This window comes from Podarcis erhardii (assembly GCF_964252035.2).
Source record: "Podarcis erhardii genome assembly, chromosome: 2".
In the NCBI taxonomy this organism is placed as follows: domain Eukaryota; kingdom Metazoa; phylum Chordata; class Lepidosauria; order Squamata; family Lacertidae; genus Podarcis; species Podarcis erhardii.
Window position 1 is genome coordinate 92,968,962 of NC_138498.1, and position 19,832 is coordinate 92,988,793.

A 19,832-nucleotide genomic window follows, 5' to 3' on the forward strand; every position below is an offset into this window, starting at 1 on the left:
CCACTCCCAAAAACAATTTGCCTGCAATCACATTAAGAAACTATTAGTCAACTTGGACAGAATGTCTCATCTTTTTCAAGTGGGTTAACTACCAAAAGAAACAGTACTCCCAACTCCTTGGTGTGACAGGATAGTATCTGGAAGAACCTGAACAACATATGCACATCATAGGAAGCTATACTAGCATCAAATTGCATAATTTCTAAGTATTAAACTTGAAAGACTACTCTGGGATGTGTCTGAGCCTGAAGAATCTGGGGAATATTTTTTCAAGGGAAGGTTTACTGCGCTGCAGATGGATTACTGCAGACCACGGCTGAGCAACAATGCTGGAGTAGGTTCAGATACCATGGGCTGTGTTTAACTCAACCCCAACACACACATAAAACTCACCTGCAAAAGATTACTTAGGCAAAGCCCTGTATATACAGTGGTACCTCAGGTTACATACGCTTCAGGTTACATACGCTTCAGGTTACAGACTCCGCTAACCCAGAAATAGTGCTTCAGGTTAAGAACTTTGCTTCAGGATGAGAACAGAAATCGTGCTCCGGCGGCGCAGCGGCAGCAGGAGGCCCCATTAGCTAAAGTGGTGCTTCAGGTTAAGAACAGTTTCAGGTTAAGTATGGACCTCCGGAACGAATTAAGTACTTAACCTGAGGTACCACTGTATTATTCTCCCTTCAAGTTGCCTGCTCTTTTGAGACTAAAGAATACAAAGCAAGGCTATCACCAAGCTCTTTGGCCATGAGTCTGGTATAATATACAGGAAAGGCCTGATCCAGTCAGTGCATTTCAAGTCCAGTCTTGATGTTACACTTAACACATTATTTTGTAACATTGTGACTGGTGTGATTAGCTGCCACTGATCACTTCAGTTGTAGATTGTATGTTCTATATAGACAGACGTATTTAAAAGCCATTCTACAGTGATGCAATGGGCCTTATCCCACATGAGACCTCAGTAGCACCGCTAAAGCCATTTGTAAGTTTCTGCACTTACCACTCAATGAACACTTGAAGTCCTGCACTGTGCTGTGTTAGAGCTTTCCCACCAATTTTATATTACTTACTGAAACACAGCTTGCTGTTTTTACAAACACATCAAAGTAGTGAAGATTATACTATGATCACAACGCATTGAACATGTCCCTGTACCTTAAAAAAGCAAAGTAGATCCACACAAAGAGTTTGCATTGATTCAATCAATTTGCTGAACTACAAGCAAGTACTGTTTAATTGTTTTTAATTGATAAATGTTTTAACAACCCTCTGCTCTTGTGTGACTGGCTATGGATAAATACCTTGTTTTAATTCAATCCAAGTGACAACACTTGGAGAGAGACACCCAGATTGTTTTCTTCAAGTGTATCTTAGTATACCATCACTAGGAAAGGAGAACATCAGATCTACGAAACACAAAGACGCATTGCAGGTTTCTTCACTTTCAAAGCTAATATTGTTAAGCACAACCACAGAAAAACAAATGTTAGGTAGGTGCCTGTTCTGCAGTCAAACCGCTCAGCTAGACACCTGCCACTCAACACACCACAAGTGAAACTGCATTGTACTAAACTATCACATGGGGCAAATATCCAAGGTGAAAAGTAGAAGATAGACTTCAAGTGATCCATGTCACAAATGAACATGAGCACCACATGAAGACTACAGAGGGCCACCCTCAAGAACAGTGTGTGATACTGCAAGGAGGACTACTGATGGAAATTATACTCCTCCCTATCATGCAAATGGAAGTATCTTCTGCTCACACTAGTGACCTTTTGATCAGCTGGCAGTATATTGTTGTATAACCTTTATCCAGTAGCTTTCACAAGAAAAGCCAGAAATGTTATGTTATCTTCACTGTCAAGCTCTAAACTAGGGGTAGGTATTGCCCTCCATATGTTGTGGACTACACTACAATTCTAATCCCTTACCATAGCTCATGTTGCATGGAACTGTAGTCTACAAAATTGCCTACTCCTGCTCTAAAATGTGTGTGTGTTTGACAGAATTACAGTGGTACCTTGGGTTACGAACTTAATTTGTTCCGGAGGTCCATTCTTAACCCGAATCCATTCTTAACCTGAGGCGCACTTTCATTAATGGGGCCTCCCGCTGCTGCCAGCGCGCAATTTCCATTCTCATCCTGGGGCAAAGTTTGTAACCCGAGGTACTACTTCCGGGTTAGTGGAGTTTGTAACCCGAGGTACCAATGTATTTCTTTCCCGACTACAACCCACTTGGCAGTGCACTTGCAAAATGTGTTCAGCTCAAGTGACCCTTTAAACAGGTGATCCGTTAACCAGAAACCTCCTGCACTACAGGAGTGGAAAAAGCTTAAAGTTGGCAGGCAAAGCAGTGAAGTCCAATGTGATCCTACTTCAACATATATAGTGTCACCAAATAAAGCAATCCTACAGGTAAGAACTAATCCTAAGGCCTGGAAACAATTATAAGAACAGGACTGGAAAGGATTAAGATGCCCGAATTTTATCAGTCTCTATTCTGCTATGGAGGGGGGAAAACACTGGGCATTTCTTTCCATTCCCTATTCTACTTTGCTAGCTTCTCCTTTGTGCTCTTAGTTTACAGCGTTACCACTTCCTCAGTTTAACCAAATGAAATAAAAGTCAAAGTGGTCATGAGTCAGTAATCCTACTCGTGACTAGGGAATCACCTGACCGTTTAGAAGCAGGCAGCTAGAGACCTATAATCTCTGAGTTACTGGAAAATATACTCATGAACGTATTTTAAAACTGATGCTTCAAAGGAAGATTACAGCCAGGAAGTAACCCGAAACAACACTCATTAGATTTGGTGCTCCTTACACAGCTTTGTTATTTAGTATGATCCTATTTTATATGACCACTAAATTAAGGTTAAGTAAGGCTAAAGATACACACGCTACTACAATGATTTTATAAACCTTTTGTTCACCTACCAGTTAACTTACTACTGTGCATGCTGCAAAATTTTATGCAGGAAAAATTATCCATGATACTAATTTTCTGAGTATTAAAAATTGAGAATCCCAACTTCTATAAGTTTACAGAATTATGGTGCAGTCCTGAGTGCAGAACACTAAATGCTTATTAAGAATATGGTTAGCCCAAGTATGTATCCTATGATTACTGTATATAAAACCTCAGATTTAATAGTGATCCAGCTCCTCCCAAATTCTACAGTAAAACAGATATGAGTCTATCAAGTTTAAATCAAAGATGGACAAGCCAAGTACTTCTATGGTTTAAGTTTCTAAAATGATACATCAGGAATTTAAAATGAAGGTATTCACTTGAGATTTCTAGTTTTATATATATCAGTGCAAAATGATTAATTCCCAGAATATACAAGAGCCAACTTTATTTGTATTGCAAAATGAAACAAGTTAATTACAGTGGTACCTCGGGTTAAGTACTTAATTCGTTCTGGAGGTCTGTTCTTAACCTGAAACTGCTCTTAACCTGAAGCACCACTTTAGCTAATGGGGCCTCCCGCTGCCGCCGCGCTGCCGGAGCCCGATTTCTGTTCTCATCCTGAAGCAAAGTTCTTAACCTGAAGCACTATTTCTGGGTTAGCGGAGTGTGTAACCTGAAGCGTATGTAACCCGAGGTACCACTGTACATTGACTAGCTGAGGACAGAATGCTGGTAGATCAATCTACTTTGGCATATTGGATTTTATATGGCAAAATGGGAATATTTTTATATACAAAAGTAGGATTTACTGTACTTTGGGATATATAAAATGCCACACACATCAAGTTCCATTTGCCCAATGGGGTTCTCTCTTCTTCTCCCCTCTTCTTCCAACTCTCTGTAGCAGATTCAGAGGGGTTGCAGGAGAAAGGAGAGAGGGAAGCTCCACTGAGCAAGCAGAAGTCTGCTGCGCTAGCAGAGCAAGTGTTGGATACACCCTTTTAAGCTCATGACAAAGCAGATTACTATTCCAAAGTAGTTAAACAAAACATACCAGTTTTGGAAGTATCAGAAGGAATACAGTTATTTCCATATGTGATGGACTTGCTCAACTCCAAATAATTTTGCAGTGAAAGATTTGGAACTGAGGTCGTTAACAGTGTTGGTGCTGACCTTTAAAGCCCTAAATGGCCTTGGTTCAGTATACCTGAAGAAGCGTCTCCATCCCCATCTTTCTACCCGGACACTGAGGTCCAGCGCCGAGGGCCTTCTGGCGGTTCCCTCACTGCGAGAAACCAAGTTACAGGGAACCAGGCAGAGGGCCTTCTCGGTGGTGGCACCCACCCTGTGGAACACCCTCCCACCAGATGTCAAAGAGAACAACTACCAGACTTTTAGAAGACATCTGAAGGCAGACATCTGAAGGATTACTGTATTTTAATATATTGTTGGAAGCCACCCAGAGTGGCTGGGGAAGTCCAGCCAGATGGGCAGGGTATAAATTATTGTTGTTGTTGTTGTTGTTGTTGTTGTTGTTACTACTACTACTACTACTACTACTACAGCATAAAATAACTTTTAGATCCATTGTATTTGTTAAAATGAGCAAAAGATGTGAAAATAATCAAAAGTAATCTTGCAAATTATTAAATGCTGCCAGAATATGCATGTAAAGCACTGGAAACTGCCGACAGAGCAAAGTAGGAAAACAAGTTATACGAGTGTACCACGATGTCAAAGTTAGCAGGTTGCATAAGAGTAGCAGAGAAGAGAATCATCCTTATGCATCTAAAATACCTCCCTAAAATACTGTACTGTGATTATCTGTCAAAAAGCAGCAACAGGTGGGACATTACAGAGCATGAACGCCTCCATGAAAAAGGTGAGGCTCTATACCCTCGCTTCCAGCCTCTCTTTCAAGTACTGAGGACATACATATGGGAGGTGCCCTCATGTTCAGAAGGCTGCCCTATTGTTACCAATTACAGATAGGTAGCCGTGTTGGTCTGCCATGGTCAAAACAAAATAAAAAAATTCCTTCCAGTAGCACCTTAAAGACCAACTGAGTTAGTTCTAGAAGTTAGAACTAACTCAGTTGGTCTTTAAGGTGCTACTGGAAGGAATTTTTTTATTTTGTTTTGACTATTGTTACCAAAGCACAGAAGACAGGCACCAAGCCCTTGTTCCAAATGAACTCCATCAGAGCTGGTGAATGGTATAATAGATTGTCACCACCATTTAAAAACCAAGCAGAAAAGCCAGTGTTTAAGAGAACTTCCAGGCTATGCACCTTCTCCTTTAGGAGGGAGAGGGCAACCCCAGGGCAGGCAAACATCTGACTAAGAAACCCAAGGTTAGCAATTTAAACTCTTAACCTTAAACTTGCTTGTGCATGGATGTGGGCAGAATGAAGGCTAGCACCTTTCAAAAACTGAGCCCACTGTTTCTGGATTTGATGAAAATGGAAGATGGGCAACATCAGCATAATAATGACATCACATGCTTAGCCATCTTTTCCCCTAGTTGCATACAGGAGTTGAAAGCATATGATAAAAATTTGCAGCACCTCCGTCAGGTAGGGCAGAACCAATGCCAAGTAGTGCCCTCAGTTCCCATGTCTATCAAGTTATCCAAAAGGATTTGATGACCTCACTACAGTGGTGCCTCGCAAGACGAAATTAATCTGTTCCGTGAGGCTCTTCGTATAGCGGTTTTTTCGTCTTGCGAAGCAAGCCCACTGACAGTTTAGCGGATTAGCGCTATTAGCGGTTTAGCGGCTTTTAGCGATCAGCTGTTAAGCGGCTTATCAGCGGATCAGCTGATAAGCGGCTTAGCGGATTAGGAAAGGGGGGGGAACGGGGGAAAACCCGCAGGAACTCGCAAGACATTTTCGTCTTGCGAAGCAAGCCCATAGGGAAATTCGTTTTGCGAAGCGCCTCCAAAACGGAAAACCCTTTCGTCTAGCGGGTTTTCCGTCTTGCGAGGCGTTCGTCTTGCGGGGCAGCATTGTATATCAAGCATCCCTGAGAGGTCCAGAAGAATGAATGGGTTATAGTGCTTCTGTCCAATTCAGATGGAAGTTATTGACCAAGGCCACCACAGTAGGTCACTGCCCGAGGGCACACGATGCAGCCATTTTGCTGAAGCTAAGTAAATTTCGGTTTGCAAAGTGCCCAGGTAGGAAACTGCCTGGGAATGCAATGTATGACACCTTGTGTGCCACGATGCAAGCAAGGTGGGAGATAAATTTGCTAAACAAAATATATCAACACAGGAATTATATTATTGGTTTGTCTAGAGCCAGTCGCCAAAATATTAGCTGCAGTATGTTCTGCAGAAGCAAAGTTAGGATTGCTTTGAAAAGCAAGTCATCGCATCCTGCTTGCTAGACATCTTTCATTACCCAAGCAGTCTTTCAGCTATGATAGCCATTTAACAAGTAAATATAATCCTACAACACGTGTGGTGGTGGTGCTTCTTTAATGCTCAGCCCTCTCCACAGCATCACCAAATCTGCATGCCAGACAACTTGCAGAAACATTAACATTTATTTAGCACAAGTTCAGCATACACTGACAGACCTACAATTTTAAGATTGTGAGAAATTTTAGTCTCTGAATCTTACATGAGAAATGCTTATTCTTTTCTCATATGCATGTACCTACTCGACCCAAGATTTACAGTGCTTACAAGCCATAATTGTAAGCTTCTACATGTACCGCACTGCACCCGTCTTCCAGGGAGTTCCGGGTGGCACAAGGTTTTCCTGTGAAGCGGCTCAAGCAAAGAGACTGACAACCTTCCCCAAACCACCAGGGGCTCAACAGAGATTTTAACACTATTTATTTATAGAAGTACTTATATACAGAAATATAATGGCAGCATAAGCAACACATTAAATCGATAAACAGTGCAAAACAATCATTAAAATGACTGGCCGGTCAAAATAGCTTCAAACAGCTGTGCTGGCCAGTCAGCATAAAAAGGTCTTCCAAGAGTTGTCACTACACTACAGAACCATAGTATCCCTATATAGATTATTCACTAAAACAATGCAAATGCATACCTAACTATCAGTCCATGTAAAGAATATGGTACTTGTCAGATCATAGTTTACTGTGCTCAAACTGAAAGCAGTTAGTACACAAATTTTTCTTAACCCTCAAGTTAGTTTAGGGCATTTGTAGTCCAGGGAACCACCATCTAGAGCAGTGATTCTCAACCTTGGGTCCCCAGATGTTTTTGGCCTACAACTCCCATGATCCCTAGCTTACAGGACCAGTAGTCAGGGATGATAGGAGTTGTAGGCCAAAAACATCCGGGGACCCAAGGTTGAGAAAGGCTGATCTAGAGCGATAATCCCTAGACAGATGTTGCACCTAAAGTCTCATCCAGTAGAACAAAGCAGTAAGTACAAGTTTCTGAAAGTTGTCCTATTGTTAGGCTACTGTAGTGTGTGTGTGTGTGTGTGTGTGTGTGTGTGTGTCTGTGTGTGTAAGTAAATACATATGTATGGCATTTATACACTGCTTAAACCTAAGCATTTCTAAGTAGTATGCATAAAAACTAACCACAGAGAATAACACAATCAAAATGCATTGTAAAACTGGACAAAAACCAAACACATGATCTAAACTTGGGAGGTAAAATATCTTTTCAGAGCTCTAGAAACATACATCCATAGCTTCCCACTACAGTTGGAACATTCCAGTTTTCCACACCGACTATTGCTAGTATCAGAACAAAGATTAATGCTGTTGCAATATTAAATTATGCCATAACAAGCATGTAATGAAGTATCCAAAAGAGGAAATGTTGCTTTAATGAGTGACTTCCACTACTCTCAGAGCACCATATATAGCAGACTGCAACACACCACACCCTAATTCCAAACAGGCCAGCAGTAATAGACTCCTGGCACATGCATGTGGCCAAATAATCAGAGTTCGAAATTAGCAGGGTGCCAGACACATTTTGCTCCTAAAGATTCTCCATTTGTGACCTCAAAAAGTCTAGGTGCCATTTTTTGCACCTAGCTAACACTCAAAGATTACTGAAATGTACGTGCTTTGAAGCCTCAAAGTATATGTTAAAGATAGACAATATGGTATGGAGTTTAACCATAAAGAGTACAGTGTTTTGAAAACTGAAGTATGGTACCAATGTTTTTATTATAAACACCAAGTTAAATGTGTATTAACAATTTCTGATAAAATGTGATATCTCTTATATGAATTGCATATTGGTTCATGCTTATAAAAATAATAAAAGTGTTGCTGCTCCCCACCCACCATGGCGACTAGACATTCTGTTTTGGCACCCACAAGCCAGGTCCCAGAAGCCATTTGGCTCCTAGCTTTCTATCCCAGTTTCTAACACTGCAAATACTACTTCCCTCCAGCTCTGTAGTCCCAAGGCTACTAGCAGTTGGCGCCAAGTGTTCACTCTGGGAGTGGAAAAGCAAGTTGTAGCGCAAAAAAGTTGTGAAGTATAAACAGCGACATCTGTTTTTTTAAAGATTGTAATTTCTTACATAAAGGTCTCTGCAACACTGTCCCAAGTAGGACTTGAGGGTAAGGATCAAGAAGCCATTTTACTCAACTGGATTCAGCGGCACAATGCAGGAGTGTTCAATGATGCACACACACTGGTGTCAACATGGCTTTGCAATGTCCTCCCCTCCCCCATTTTATTCTCACAACCACCCTGTGAAGTAAGACAGTGACTGGCCCAAGTTTAGCCAGCAAGCCTCATGGCAGAATGGGCATTTAATGCTGGGCCTCTCCACGTCTAGTAGGACACCGATTATCACTGAAACACCTCGAGTCGTGACACAGTGATCTGTTTGGAGACCTAGAGATGTTATGGTCTATTTCATGTCCCTGTCTTTTCAGATGTGGGAGCAATATGCAAACATGCACTTGGTTCTTTAGACCCTGGATGCCTTCAGTTATAAAAAGACAAGCAGGATTATTGCATTCACAGTCATAACATTATTTCAATTTAATGCGGCCCTTTCTGCTCACTGATAGCCTGTCAGAGTGACCATGCCCCTCTGACAGGAGATTTTAAACTAAAGCAAGCACACAAAAATGGCTGCTGATTAACACATGTTGCTTACAAAGCAAGGAGTGATGTTGAGGAGCCAGGTCAGCTGACTGACGGAGGCATAAACACACCAGTGTTTGATTTCAGCATTCATGAAAAGCTACACCACATAAACATCTTGCATTAGAGTCATCAATCCCCATCAGAAGTGGCCAATTAGACAAGGGTCTCCTACAATAAGCTGCACAGCCTTTCACTATGGTCTTGTCACTCTTGGAAGCCTGAACTTTCACTTGTTTTTTTCACAGCAGCATAGAATTGTACAGCTGGTAGGGATCCCTGGGGTCATCTAGTCGCAACACCAGCAAAGCTGGAATCTCAACTAAAACATCCATCCAAGCTCTGCTTAAAAATCTCCAACGAAGGAATGACCGCTGGGAGGAGTGCAGAAAGAAGAAACATCATGGTGCATCACACTTCTGAAGAAGTGTGCATGCACACGAAAGCTCATACCAAGAACTGACTTAGTTGGTCTTTAAGGTGCTACTGGAAGGAATTTGTTTTGTTTTGACTATGGCAGACCAACACGGCTACCTATCTGTAACTAGCACAGCTGGACACCATCTTCTCTAGCTGCAATAAAACATGTCTCTCCCGCATCAGTCTCTACAGTTACAGCGGGCGCTGCAACCTTCCAGCAGCTTGACCTCACCCCCAAAGGTACATTCCTCCATTGTCTCCCGAGACAGACAGATGCCAACTAGTGTTACATCTGAACCCTAAACTTCAGCCACAATTAGTGGAAGCAATCCAGCTCCATAGACTATGCCTTGACGTTGGCTTGTTTCTGCTAACTATAGTTAGCATAACTATAGCTTGGCCAGGTTTGGATGGCGCAGCAAGCTGTGGTTAGTTTGAAAGTGTAAGCAAAAGCTTTCATATCCCTTCTCATGGTTGTGCCAGAGAAGGGGTTGGAAGGAGAAATGTGATGGCCACAGAAGGCAGAATCAGAATTCAAAATGACTGTAACAGATTGGAGAACTCGGCCCAAACTAACAAAATGAATTTCAATAGGGACAAATGTAAGGAAAAACCAGATGTGCAAATATAGGACGGGGGACACCTGGCTTACTAGCAGTACATGTGAAAAGGATCTAGGGGTCTTGGTGGACCACAATCTTAACCTGAGTCAACAATGTGATGCAGCAGCAGCAAAAAAAGCTAACGCTATTCTAGAAGTATAGTGTCCAGATCAAGGGAAGTAACAGTATTACTCTATTCTGCCTTGATCAGACCACTTGGAGCACTGTATCCAATTCTGGGAACCATAATTTAAGAAGGATGTTGACAAGCTTTAAGCAGAGGCTTGACAACCATATGTCAGGAGTGCTCTGATGGTGTTTCCTGCTTGGCAGGGGGTTGGACTCGATGGCCCTTGTGGTCTCTTCCAACTCTATGATTCTATGATTCTATGATTCTAAGCTGAAACATATGCAGAGTAGGGCAACCAAGATCATCAAGGGTCTGGAAACTAAGCCTTATGAGGAACGCTTGAAGGAGCTGGTTATGTTTAGCCTGGGAAAGAGAGGAGATATGATAGCCATCTTCAAATATCTTAAGGGCTATCACGTGGAAGAGTAAGCATGCTTGTTTTCTCCTGCTCTGGAGGGTAGTACTCAAGCCGATAGCTTCATGTTACAAGAAAGGAGATTCTGACTAAACATTCGGAAAAACTTTCTGACAGTAAGAGCTGTTCAGCAGTGGAACAGACTCCCACAAAAAGTGGTGGACTCTACTTCCTTGGAAGTTTTAAAGCAGAGGTTGGATGGCCATCTGTCATGGATGCTTTAGCTGAGATTCCTGCATTGCAGCGGGTTGAACTAGATGACCCTTGGGTACGTTCCAACTATTAAGTTTTTATGATTCTATGAGGCTTATCCCCGTAACACAAAGTCATGGTTTAGGGTTACATCATAACAAATCCAGTGTCTTCTTAGATACGCTAGTCAATCTGTATACGTCTCACCATGAAGTCGTAGTGACCCAAGTATTAATTGTTTGGATAAGCAGCAGATACAAAAACTGAATATCACAAGCTTCAGGTTGGGGGAAAAGACCCTCACCAGGGTTGCATGTGGCAAGCTACTATGGGGAAGCCAAGAGAAGTTGCAACTTCCCCCTCTTTGAAGCAAAATGTCACTATAATCAACAAGGGTGCATACAGAACGGTTTTTATTTTATTGCCCAAGAGATTTCTGGAGGCATTTGTGTGTTACACTGACAGCTGAAACCTGCAGCAGCAAGTCTACAGTGTCATTGCAACTTGTGACACAGCAGGAGGAGGTTGCTTCTACAAGAGCCACGTCATTACTTCCCTCATCACTTCTATTTCCATCCACAACTGCAGTATGTTCCGTCGTGCATAAGATATCCAGGGGCATTTAGAGCAGAGAAAGACCTCTCCTCTCCAAAGGCTTGTCACAGCATTTTCGATGCCAGGCTTCTCAATGCTAATCCTACAAACATCGAGTTGGGTAATTCCCCAAATGCCAAAAACTAACACAGGGTTCCGCAGTAGCCAGTCAAATACTACCAAGGATATTCAGAAAAGGTTAGGAGAGCAGATACAGCTCTGCTTTCTCCTATCGATTTTAAAATCAGTATGCTGATATTCATAGACTGGTATTAGCTTGTGTTTTTAAAAATGCACCCCAAGTTTGCTAAATCCCAAGTTTTTGCTTAGCAAATGAAGATTACTTCAACAGTCTTAAATATTTAGAGTTCAGATAAAGGTGGTTGCAATCACAAAGAAGCCAGACTTCACCCTCATTAGATCACCGTTCATGAGTCATGCTATTATTACATCTGTCCAGAAAACAAGTAATGATCCAGTTTGGCCGATGACTGGGTAAGAGCCTACACCAAGCAATGACCAGCTTATCTCCTAGAATTGAAAGATCTGGGAATCCAGCTCTCAAAACATTTAGTCCCAGTATGGAAGCATTTAGGCTAGCTTAGCTCCCTTGAAGTTGCTCAGGCAGGCACTTGCAATGATAATGCCCAGCTGAAAGTACTTAAAAAAAAAAAAGTAATATATTCCCAGCCCACACACACTATTTTACTTTTACAGTGAAATCCTAAACATACACACTCAGACACAAGCCCCATTGAATTCAATGAAACTTACCCACATGTAAGCTTGTAAAAGACTGCAGCCTTTAGCCATTTAAATTAAAGAGAAACAGCTTCCTTCCCTACTCAAGCTTCACATGCCACACAAACATCCCTGACATTATTATTAATGGAATAATAATAATGCAGGTGGTTAATATGTTGTTCAAGTTCTGGTAACGTTAGTCAAGTCTTTTCTATTAGCCATTTTTACATGTAACTGAAATCCTTACTACCAGACTACCCATATATAACTGAGCTATCAGGCTGGCAAGTTATTAGCTTTCAATATTTTATACTTACCTTGGAAGGATAGGGAACTTTACTCTTGGCCAGGCTTCCTTAAACTTGTCCCTCCAGATGTTTTGAGACTACAATTCCCATCATCCCTGACCACTGGTCCTGCTAGCTAGGGATCATGGGAATTGTAGGCAATAGATCCCCAATACCAAGGTGAAGCACAGTGGATTGTACGCACCCAAGTTTTACTCAGGGTAGAGTCACTGAAATGAGCAGACCTAAGTTAGTCATTCTTTTAATGGGTCTACGGTATGACTTATGTTCTACCCTGTATTTTTTTAGGTGCTTATCAGTTGCAATCATCACAGAATAAAAATTCCTATCATCACTTGCCTACAGTCCAAGTGACAGAAACACAAACTATTGAAATTTAATACTGAAGCCGACAAAGCTCTTTTATTTCACGCAAGAACAAGTTTGCAAGAATACATATTTAATAGATTTCACCCAGTTAAGTCTAGAGATGTGTTAGATCCCAACCAAGCAGTAAGGTACACAATTTCAATTCAAAGAACCAATCCTTCCGCCACCCCTCCCACTGAATGGTACTTTTCTTTAACAGACTGAACTATTAATTTAAATTAAATTATTTACTTTTTAAATGCAAAAGGACATTACTTCTACGTAAGAAATTGACACTCCTTTAAATTGGGCTGGAAAGATATCCAGTTCTTTTGTCATCTAGGCACCTCGACTTCCAACAGTGGTTTCTATGATTTGGCAAGAGGGTATGATTCCCAGTATTCAACACATACCTGGCTTATTTTATCCCTGTTTAAGTTGTAATATGGCAACACTCTTTTGATGGGTGGAAAAGAAGCAACTCTCTAGTTTTAAATATTTTATCAACTTTAGTTCAGTTTATAGGAAGAGGAACAGCAAAATTTTCCATAGGATCTGCTATACATTCAACCAGGTTCCTTTCTGCGATTTGCATTGCCAGTAAGAACAAAAAAGTTCTGCTTAAAGATATATCATCCAATAACAGCATGTTTTTAACAAATTCCACCACATGTGCCAAGTTAAAGCTAGCTTCCAATTTACCTGAAAGGTTTTGATAAAATATTTGTTTATGTTGTAGATCTAAATACTACCTTTAAAGGAAGTCATTGTATCTGAAGGGTGGCCAACCTGCAGTCCTCCAGATGTTGCAGTTGCCATGCAGCAACATCTGGAGGACCACTGGTTCCCCAGCCCTAGCACAAAGCAAGCAGCTACCAAGCAAGCACTCTACCAACATAGCCCTGTTGCTTCGCCATTCTAATTCCATAATTCGTTCATTCAAAGTCAACAACATAGCAGATGTGCCCTGTAGTCCTGAAAACAAGCAATACAAGGCAGTCAAGGACTCAAAAAACAGATATTAATGAAATGATGCATCAACCTCTTGGCCATATTTTGTGCATTTAGTGTTTGTTTTTGAATTAAGAAGTCTATAGGGCAAGCACGCCCTTTGGTAGCACTCAAGCACAAGAACACACATATCGTCTTTTGGGTGATGGTTCAGCACTTGCTTTAAACTATCCCTATTCACAAAGCTTAGCTTTGTTTTTATTTATTTGCTAATTGCCCCCCAAGACAGCAGTATGGGTTGATTTCAACCTTATGTGGTCTGCTTCCCTCCAGCACCGCCTAAGAATCCCCACGATCCATCAAGAAGTATAAAAATGTACAAAGCAAGCATGCATACATAGGAACTTGCATCAAGGCTATGATCTGTGCTAAGTGTTCCAAGTATGAACATAGTCTTAGTAGGTAGACAAAAATTCACTATTCCAGTATTATTTGCCATAATCTCAGTAGTTGATATACCATAAATCGGGTACGGGTCTGTCAGTAGACCAAGACTTAAATACACCCAGTTCCTAGCACACACATATCCCCAGTGGATAAGGAGAACATGGGAAACTGTCGTGTAACGGGCCAATGGCTGTAATAAAGATCAATCCAATCCAATGGGTACGGCCATCTTCTGATTATATTGTTTATCTCAGCTAAGGAGAGAGGATATCCCAATGCAGGTGCTGAACCTGGAAGCTTTGGAATACAGTGGTACCTTGGTTTAAGAACAACCCTGAACTATTCAGTTTACAAACTTTGCAAAACCGGAAGTAGTGTCCCGGTTTGCGAACTTTACCTCGGTCTAAGAATGGAATCCGAATGGTGGAAGGGCACTGGTGGCCGGAGGTCTCATTAGGGAAAGCGTGCCTCAGTTTAAGAACAGTTTTGGTTTAACAAAGGACTTCCGGAACGAATTAAGTTCATAAACCGAGGTACCACTGTATTTAGAAATCATCTCAAATGAGACCATCAGTATTATGATGCATATGTCTACCACACAATGATGTTCTTTGAACTTAATGAACACAAAGCTTAAGTGCAAAATGTTGTTGCTGTTGTTTATATACTGCCCTTTGTCAAAAGATCTCAGGCTGGTTCACAAGAAGATATTTAAATCATTCTAGTTGCTTAGAAGTATTTACAGATGCAATCTTGTCAAGACTCAGACTCAAGACATTTCCATGAAAAAATGCTAGGATTACTTCATCTACAGACCTAACCCCTACTAATTTGGGAATAAGCCCTACTAACTTCAACAGAACTCATTTCCAAGCAAACATGATAAGGATCCCACTCTTAATTTTCCAAACTATTCCTTGCTCACTCTTTGTCATAAGCACTACTGTTAGAAAAGAAAAATGTGAGCAGTTTCAGATCTCATTTACAAGATCCCCTCAGAAGTTTCATTACTGTGTTTGAGGCAAGGTCTAAGCAACAAACAGGACAAAAATATCTACAAGCAAAGTACATTACACTCCAATGGTCTGCCAAGCCAGTACAGACCAGAAAGCATTTCCTAGGCCTCCAAGGAAGCAGTTTTGTTGTCTTTTAGAACCATAAGGTAAAGGTAAAGGTACCCCTGTTCTTACGGGCCAGTCGTGTCTGACTCTAGGGTTGCGTGCTCATCTCGCTCTAGAGGCCATGAGCCGGCGCTGTCCGAAGACACTTCCGGGTCACATGGCCAGCGTGACGAAGCTGCAGCTGGCGATCCAGCACCAGCGCAGCACACGGAAATGCCGTTTACCTTCCCGCTATAAAGCGGTCCCTATTTATCTACTTGCACTTAAGGGTGCTTTAGAACTGCTAGGTGGGCAGGAGCTGGGACCGAACGACGGGAGCTCACCCCGCCGCGGGGATTCGAACGGCCAACCATATGATCGGCAAGTCCTAGGCACTGAGGTTTTACCCACAGAGCTACCCGCGTCCCTTTTTAGAACCATATTACGAACTAAATTTATCCAACAAACTGCCACCATTAAAACCTACAGAACTGACAGAAGCAGCTTGCTGCAGTAGTAGGCCTACCAAAGCCAAAACGATCAAGTGTAGTAAGTAGAGGCGAGTTTGCCCCTCAAAATAAGAGCACTGTTTTAGATTTACTCTAGCAAGACAATGCTGCATGCCCCTGATAATGGCACAAAACAATCAAGAAAATGTAGCATCTTGTTTGTTGGAAGTGATGCAATCAAGTCATTTAGAAAGACATCATCAAAGCTTTTTATGAGGCAACTTCAGCATAGATAAGCAAGTTAATGGCTAAACCGAGAGGCACATTCTGCAGCTGAGTCCATTGTGGAAGGTTTCTTGCCCCATCCCAAACAGCAACCTGACCCCACCTTCCTATTGTTAATGCACCAAGGGGGGAAAGCTACTTTGACCTACCAAGAGAATGAGCTGAATGCAATTCACCCAACTCTGCTCTCCCAAAGGGCAAACTCAAGACAGAGAGAGCCCCTTTATTCAGAGCAAAGTATTCAAAATGGATTGGTCCCGATTTTACCATAACTATCAGTATCTATAGATGGCATAAAGATATATATACACACACCAAAAACCCTGGAAGTGAAAATGATGCTTTACAACTAGAATACAAGTATGAAACGTCAGTTAAAAAGATCAGTATTCATCTATAAGGTAAAGGGACCCCTGACCATTAGGTCCAGTCGTGACCGACTCTGGGGTTGCGGCGCTCATCTCACTTTATTGGCCGAGGGAGCCGGCGTACAGCTTCCAGGTCATGTGGCCAGCATGACTAAGTCACTTCTGGCGAACCAGAGCAGCGCACGGAAACACCATTTACCTTCCCATCGGAGCGGTACCTATTTATCTACTTGCACTTTGACGTGCTTTCGAACTGCTAGGTTGGCAGGAGCTGGGACCAAGCAACGGGAGCTCACCCTGTTGCGGGGATTCGAACCACCAACCTTCTGATCGGCAAGTCCTAGGCTCTGTGGTATATAATATAATCTATAATATGTGCTAATTAAGATACCTTGAGGCAAATAAGTGTTCTTGTGTATGCAGTGTAAGTGAGCTTTTTTGCGTATAAGAATGGTGTTAATAAATAAAAAAGACAGACCTTCTACGGATATCCCTTGCCCTGGTTAATGAAACATAACCCTAATCAGTCATTACAGGGTTCCTAGTCTCAATCAAACTCACATGGATTACTTTAAGTACATGTAGTCGTCCAATAAAAGTAGTAACTTACATAAACAATTTAAAAACCATCATCAGGTTTAACTGATGGTAAAATGATACTCCCAAATACAAACAAAAGAAAAAGAAAGGAAAGACTGAAATCTCTGAAGAGTCTGGGAGAAGAGGTATGTCAACCTGGCACTGAAATGATGTTAATACTGGCATCAAGCAGGCCTTGCTGGGGAGGGCCCTCCATAGACACAGCCAAAAAGACAGTGCCACCACGTTCAAAACTTCTTTCAGAGGAAGTACCTGGAGAAGGGCCTCAGATGATATATGTTCGAGTATACCACAAACTGCTTAAGTGTTGCCCTTCAGAGGGTTTAATTGGCAAGGTTTTTTTTACCCTTAAAGGTGCCCTAGAAATACCTTCAAACAAAATAGATAACATTTATATTTTAAATGTCTTGGAAGAGCTCAGACATACATAGGGTTTCTGGATAGCCTCCAAATATTGGCTAGGCCCATCCTTACTTAAACTCATGTGGCACCTTAAGACCACTCTTGAGTGCACACTGGTCTTGTATTACTAATCTTGAGCAACTTGCCCAACTGTTAACTTCCTCCAGAGAGAGAAAGGCCCAGGAAGTCATCTCCAAACCAAAGCAAAGTCAGGTAAAACCAGACAGGCCCTTGGTCCTCCCACATCACAGGCACCTATAAACACTGGGGAGAGAAAAGTGTTCTCCTTTGGGAAAGACACACCCACAGAGAGTCAGGATTATAGCAGCTTCAGGGAGAAGAGTTGCAGCTTCTTCTTTTGCCCATCCCAAACAAGGCTTGCTATGCAAAGAGCTTCAGACCTGACTAAGACATGACTGGGCTGGGAAAGGCAGGGTACCACCCACCACTCTCTAATGCAGCCCTCCTCCAGAACTCCTTTCATCCACGTTGAGTGTCTGGAGGCAACCAAGTGGGCGAAAGCATCACCTGGCTCAGCCCCACCCCAACCTCCACGGCTTGCCGAGGTCCGGGAAACAGCAGAATTCTAAGTCCCTAACCTCAACTCTTCTCCTGTCCCCTGGCTGTACAGCTGAACACGTGAGCGAGCTGCATGTCTGAATGCCACCCCACCCAGGAAAGAAAGTGGGAAAAGCCCCTTTGCCCTATCCTAAGGAGTTGGCGTGGCCTTTCCCCTCGCATGCTCCCCCAAAGTGCTGGGACTTTTAACCACCCGCACGAGGCAGAACTCAATGGGCCGCAGGAGGCGGAGGGAAAGCCGAGGGCGGGGCCTTTCAAATGTCAATTTGGTGTTCCTCTTCTCCCAGCCACCCAAAAAACCCACAACCCCAGTCTACAACTAGTGGAAAAATGACTGTGCATGCATTTGACTGGAGCCAAGGAGGGGAGGAGCGAGAGCAGCCGCCCATCTCCAGCTCAAGCGGGTATCAAAGGAGAGGCGGGAGGGGACCAAGTAGGGAGACACCCCGGGGTGCGGAATCACGCATCTCACCGCGATGACGTTGACGAAGGTGGTCTTCCCCGAGTACTGCAGCCCGACCAGCGTCAGCTCCATCTCCTCCTTCCAGAACAGCGACCGGAACCAGTCCAGCAGCCGAGACAACAGCGCCAGCATGATGGGGGTGGGGGGGGGGCAGGTGGCGGCGGCAAAGGCAGAGGCAGCAACCAGGACGCTTCTCGTCTCCCTTCCCTCGCCCGCCTCGCCTCCGACGCTCCTTCTCGCGACGGCGCCTCGAGGCCGAATCCGGAGGCTGCTGCTGCTGCTGCTGCTGCTCCCGGTTCTCCTGCTTGCTGCTGCTCCTGCTGCCTCCCGCTCCCCGCGCGACGTGGGTCATATGACGAGACTCGCCTCGGCGCGTCAGGGCAAGAGCGGGCTAGTTCCGGCAGCCGCGCGCCCGGGCGGCTCCACAGCGCCCCCTGCTGGCGGAGTGGCGCGGGAGGACCGGGGAAAGGAGCCTTTTCGGGAAGGAGCGATATACAGTGGTACCTCGGGTTACATACGCTTCAGGTTACAGACTCCGCTAGCCCAGAAATAGTGCTTCAGGTTAAGAACTTTGCTTCAGGATAAGAACAGAAATCGGGCTCCGGCGGCGCGGCGGCAGCAGGAGGCCCCATTAGCTAAAGTGGTGCTTCAGGTTAAGAACAGTTTCAGGTTAAGTACGGACCTCCGGAACGAATTAAGTACTTAACCCGAGGTACCACTGTATCGTATGTGCGGCTTACAGGCAGGAAAGCGAAGGGGAAGGGAGGGGAAGGGATGCAACCCTAGTTTTAAAGGTCCCTGCTACGCCGCTGTCCTCGACCAGGGAGACACCCGGACTAGTTTTCTCTGACGGCTCGTTCGGGGATTTAAAGCGAAATGATTGCAGGTTGTTTTCAAAGCGCCAGGAAACGCGGCTGGTAGCTTTGCTGCCCTTTAGTGTGCCTTTTAATCATCTATCCGTTTATTTATACCGTATATTTAGACTCGAGGCGGCTTACAGCGGGGTGCTGAAAATGAGAGCCGCTGAAAACGTGGGGGGGGGAGTATTTAAAAACCAATGAAACGTGAATAAAATTAAAACTCTCTCTCTGTGTGTGTACACACACACACACACACACACATATATATATATAATTATTATTTGTTATAAATGATACAAAGTATATAATACGAAGTGTATATAAAATCTATTAAAGGCATACAAATAGTTTCCACTAGAACAGCATGGCACCAGCCCTTTCATGAAAAGCAGTCAGTTCCCAAAAGCCTGTCAGGAAAATGTATTCACCTGCCAGAAGGGGGACAGCTAGGAGGGAGCCAGTTTAGCATCTCTTAGAAATACTAGGGACACGGGTGGCACTGTGGTCTAAACCACTGAGCCTCTTAACAGAGTGAGCTCCCATTGC

At 43.2% G+C, this 19,832-nt stretch overlaps 1 protein-coding gene across 1 annotated transcript in view; it reads right to left on the reverse strand.

Annotated features, from left to right (window-relative positions):
- The window catches only part of ARL8B (ARF like GTPase 8B), a 28,716-nt gene extending 9,980 nt beyond the window's left edge, over window positions 1–18,736 (reverse strand). Inside the window, exon 1 of the mRNA XM_081854012.1 lies at window positions 18,436–18,736. Coding sequence (XP_081710138.1) covers window positions 18,436–18,558 — 123 coding nt within the window. The 5' untranslated portion in view covers window positions 18,559–18,736. The remainder of the gene's footprint in view (window positions 1–18,435) is intronic.
- Between the last annotated feature and the right edge of the window lie 1,096 nt (window positions 18,737–19,832).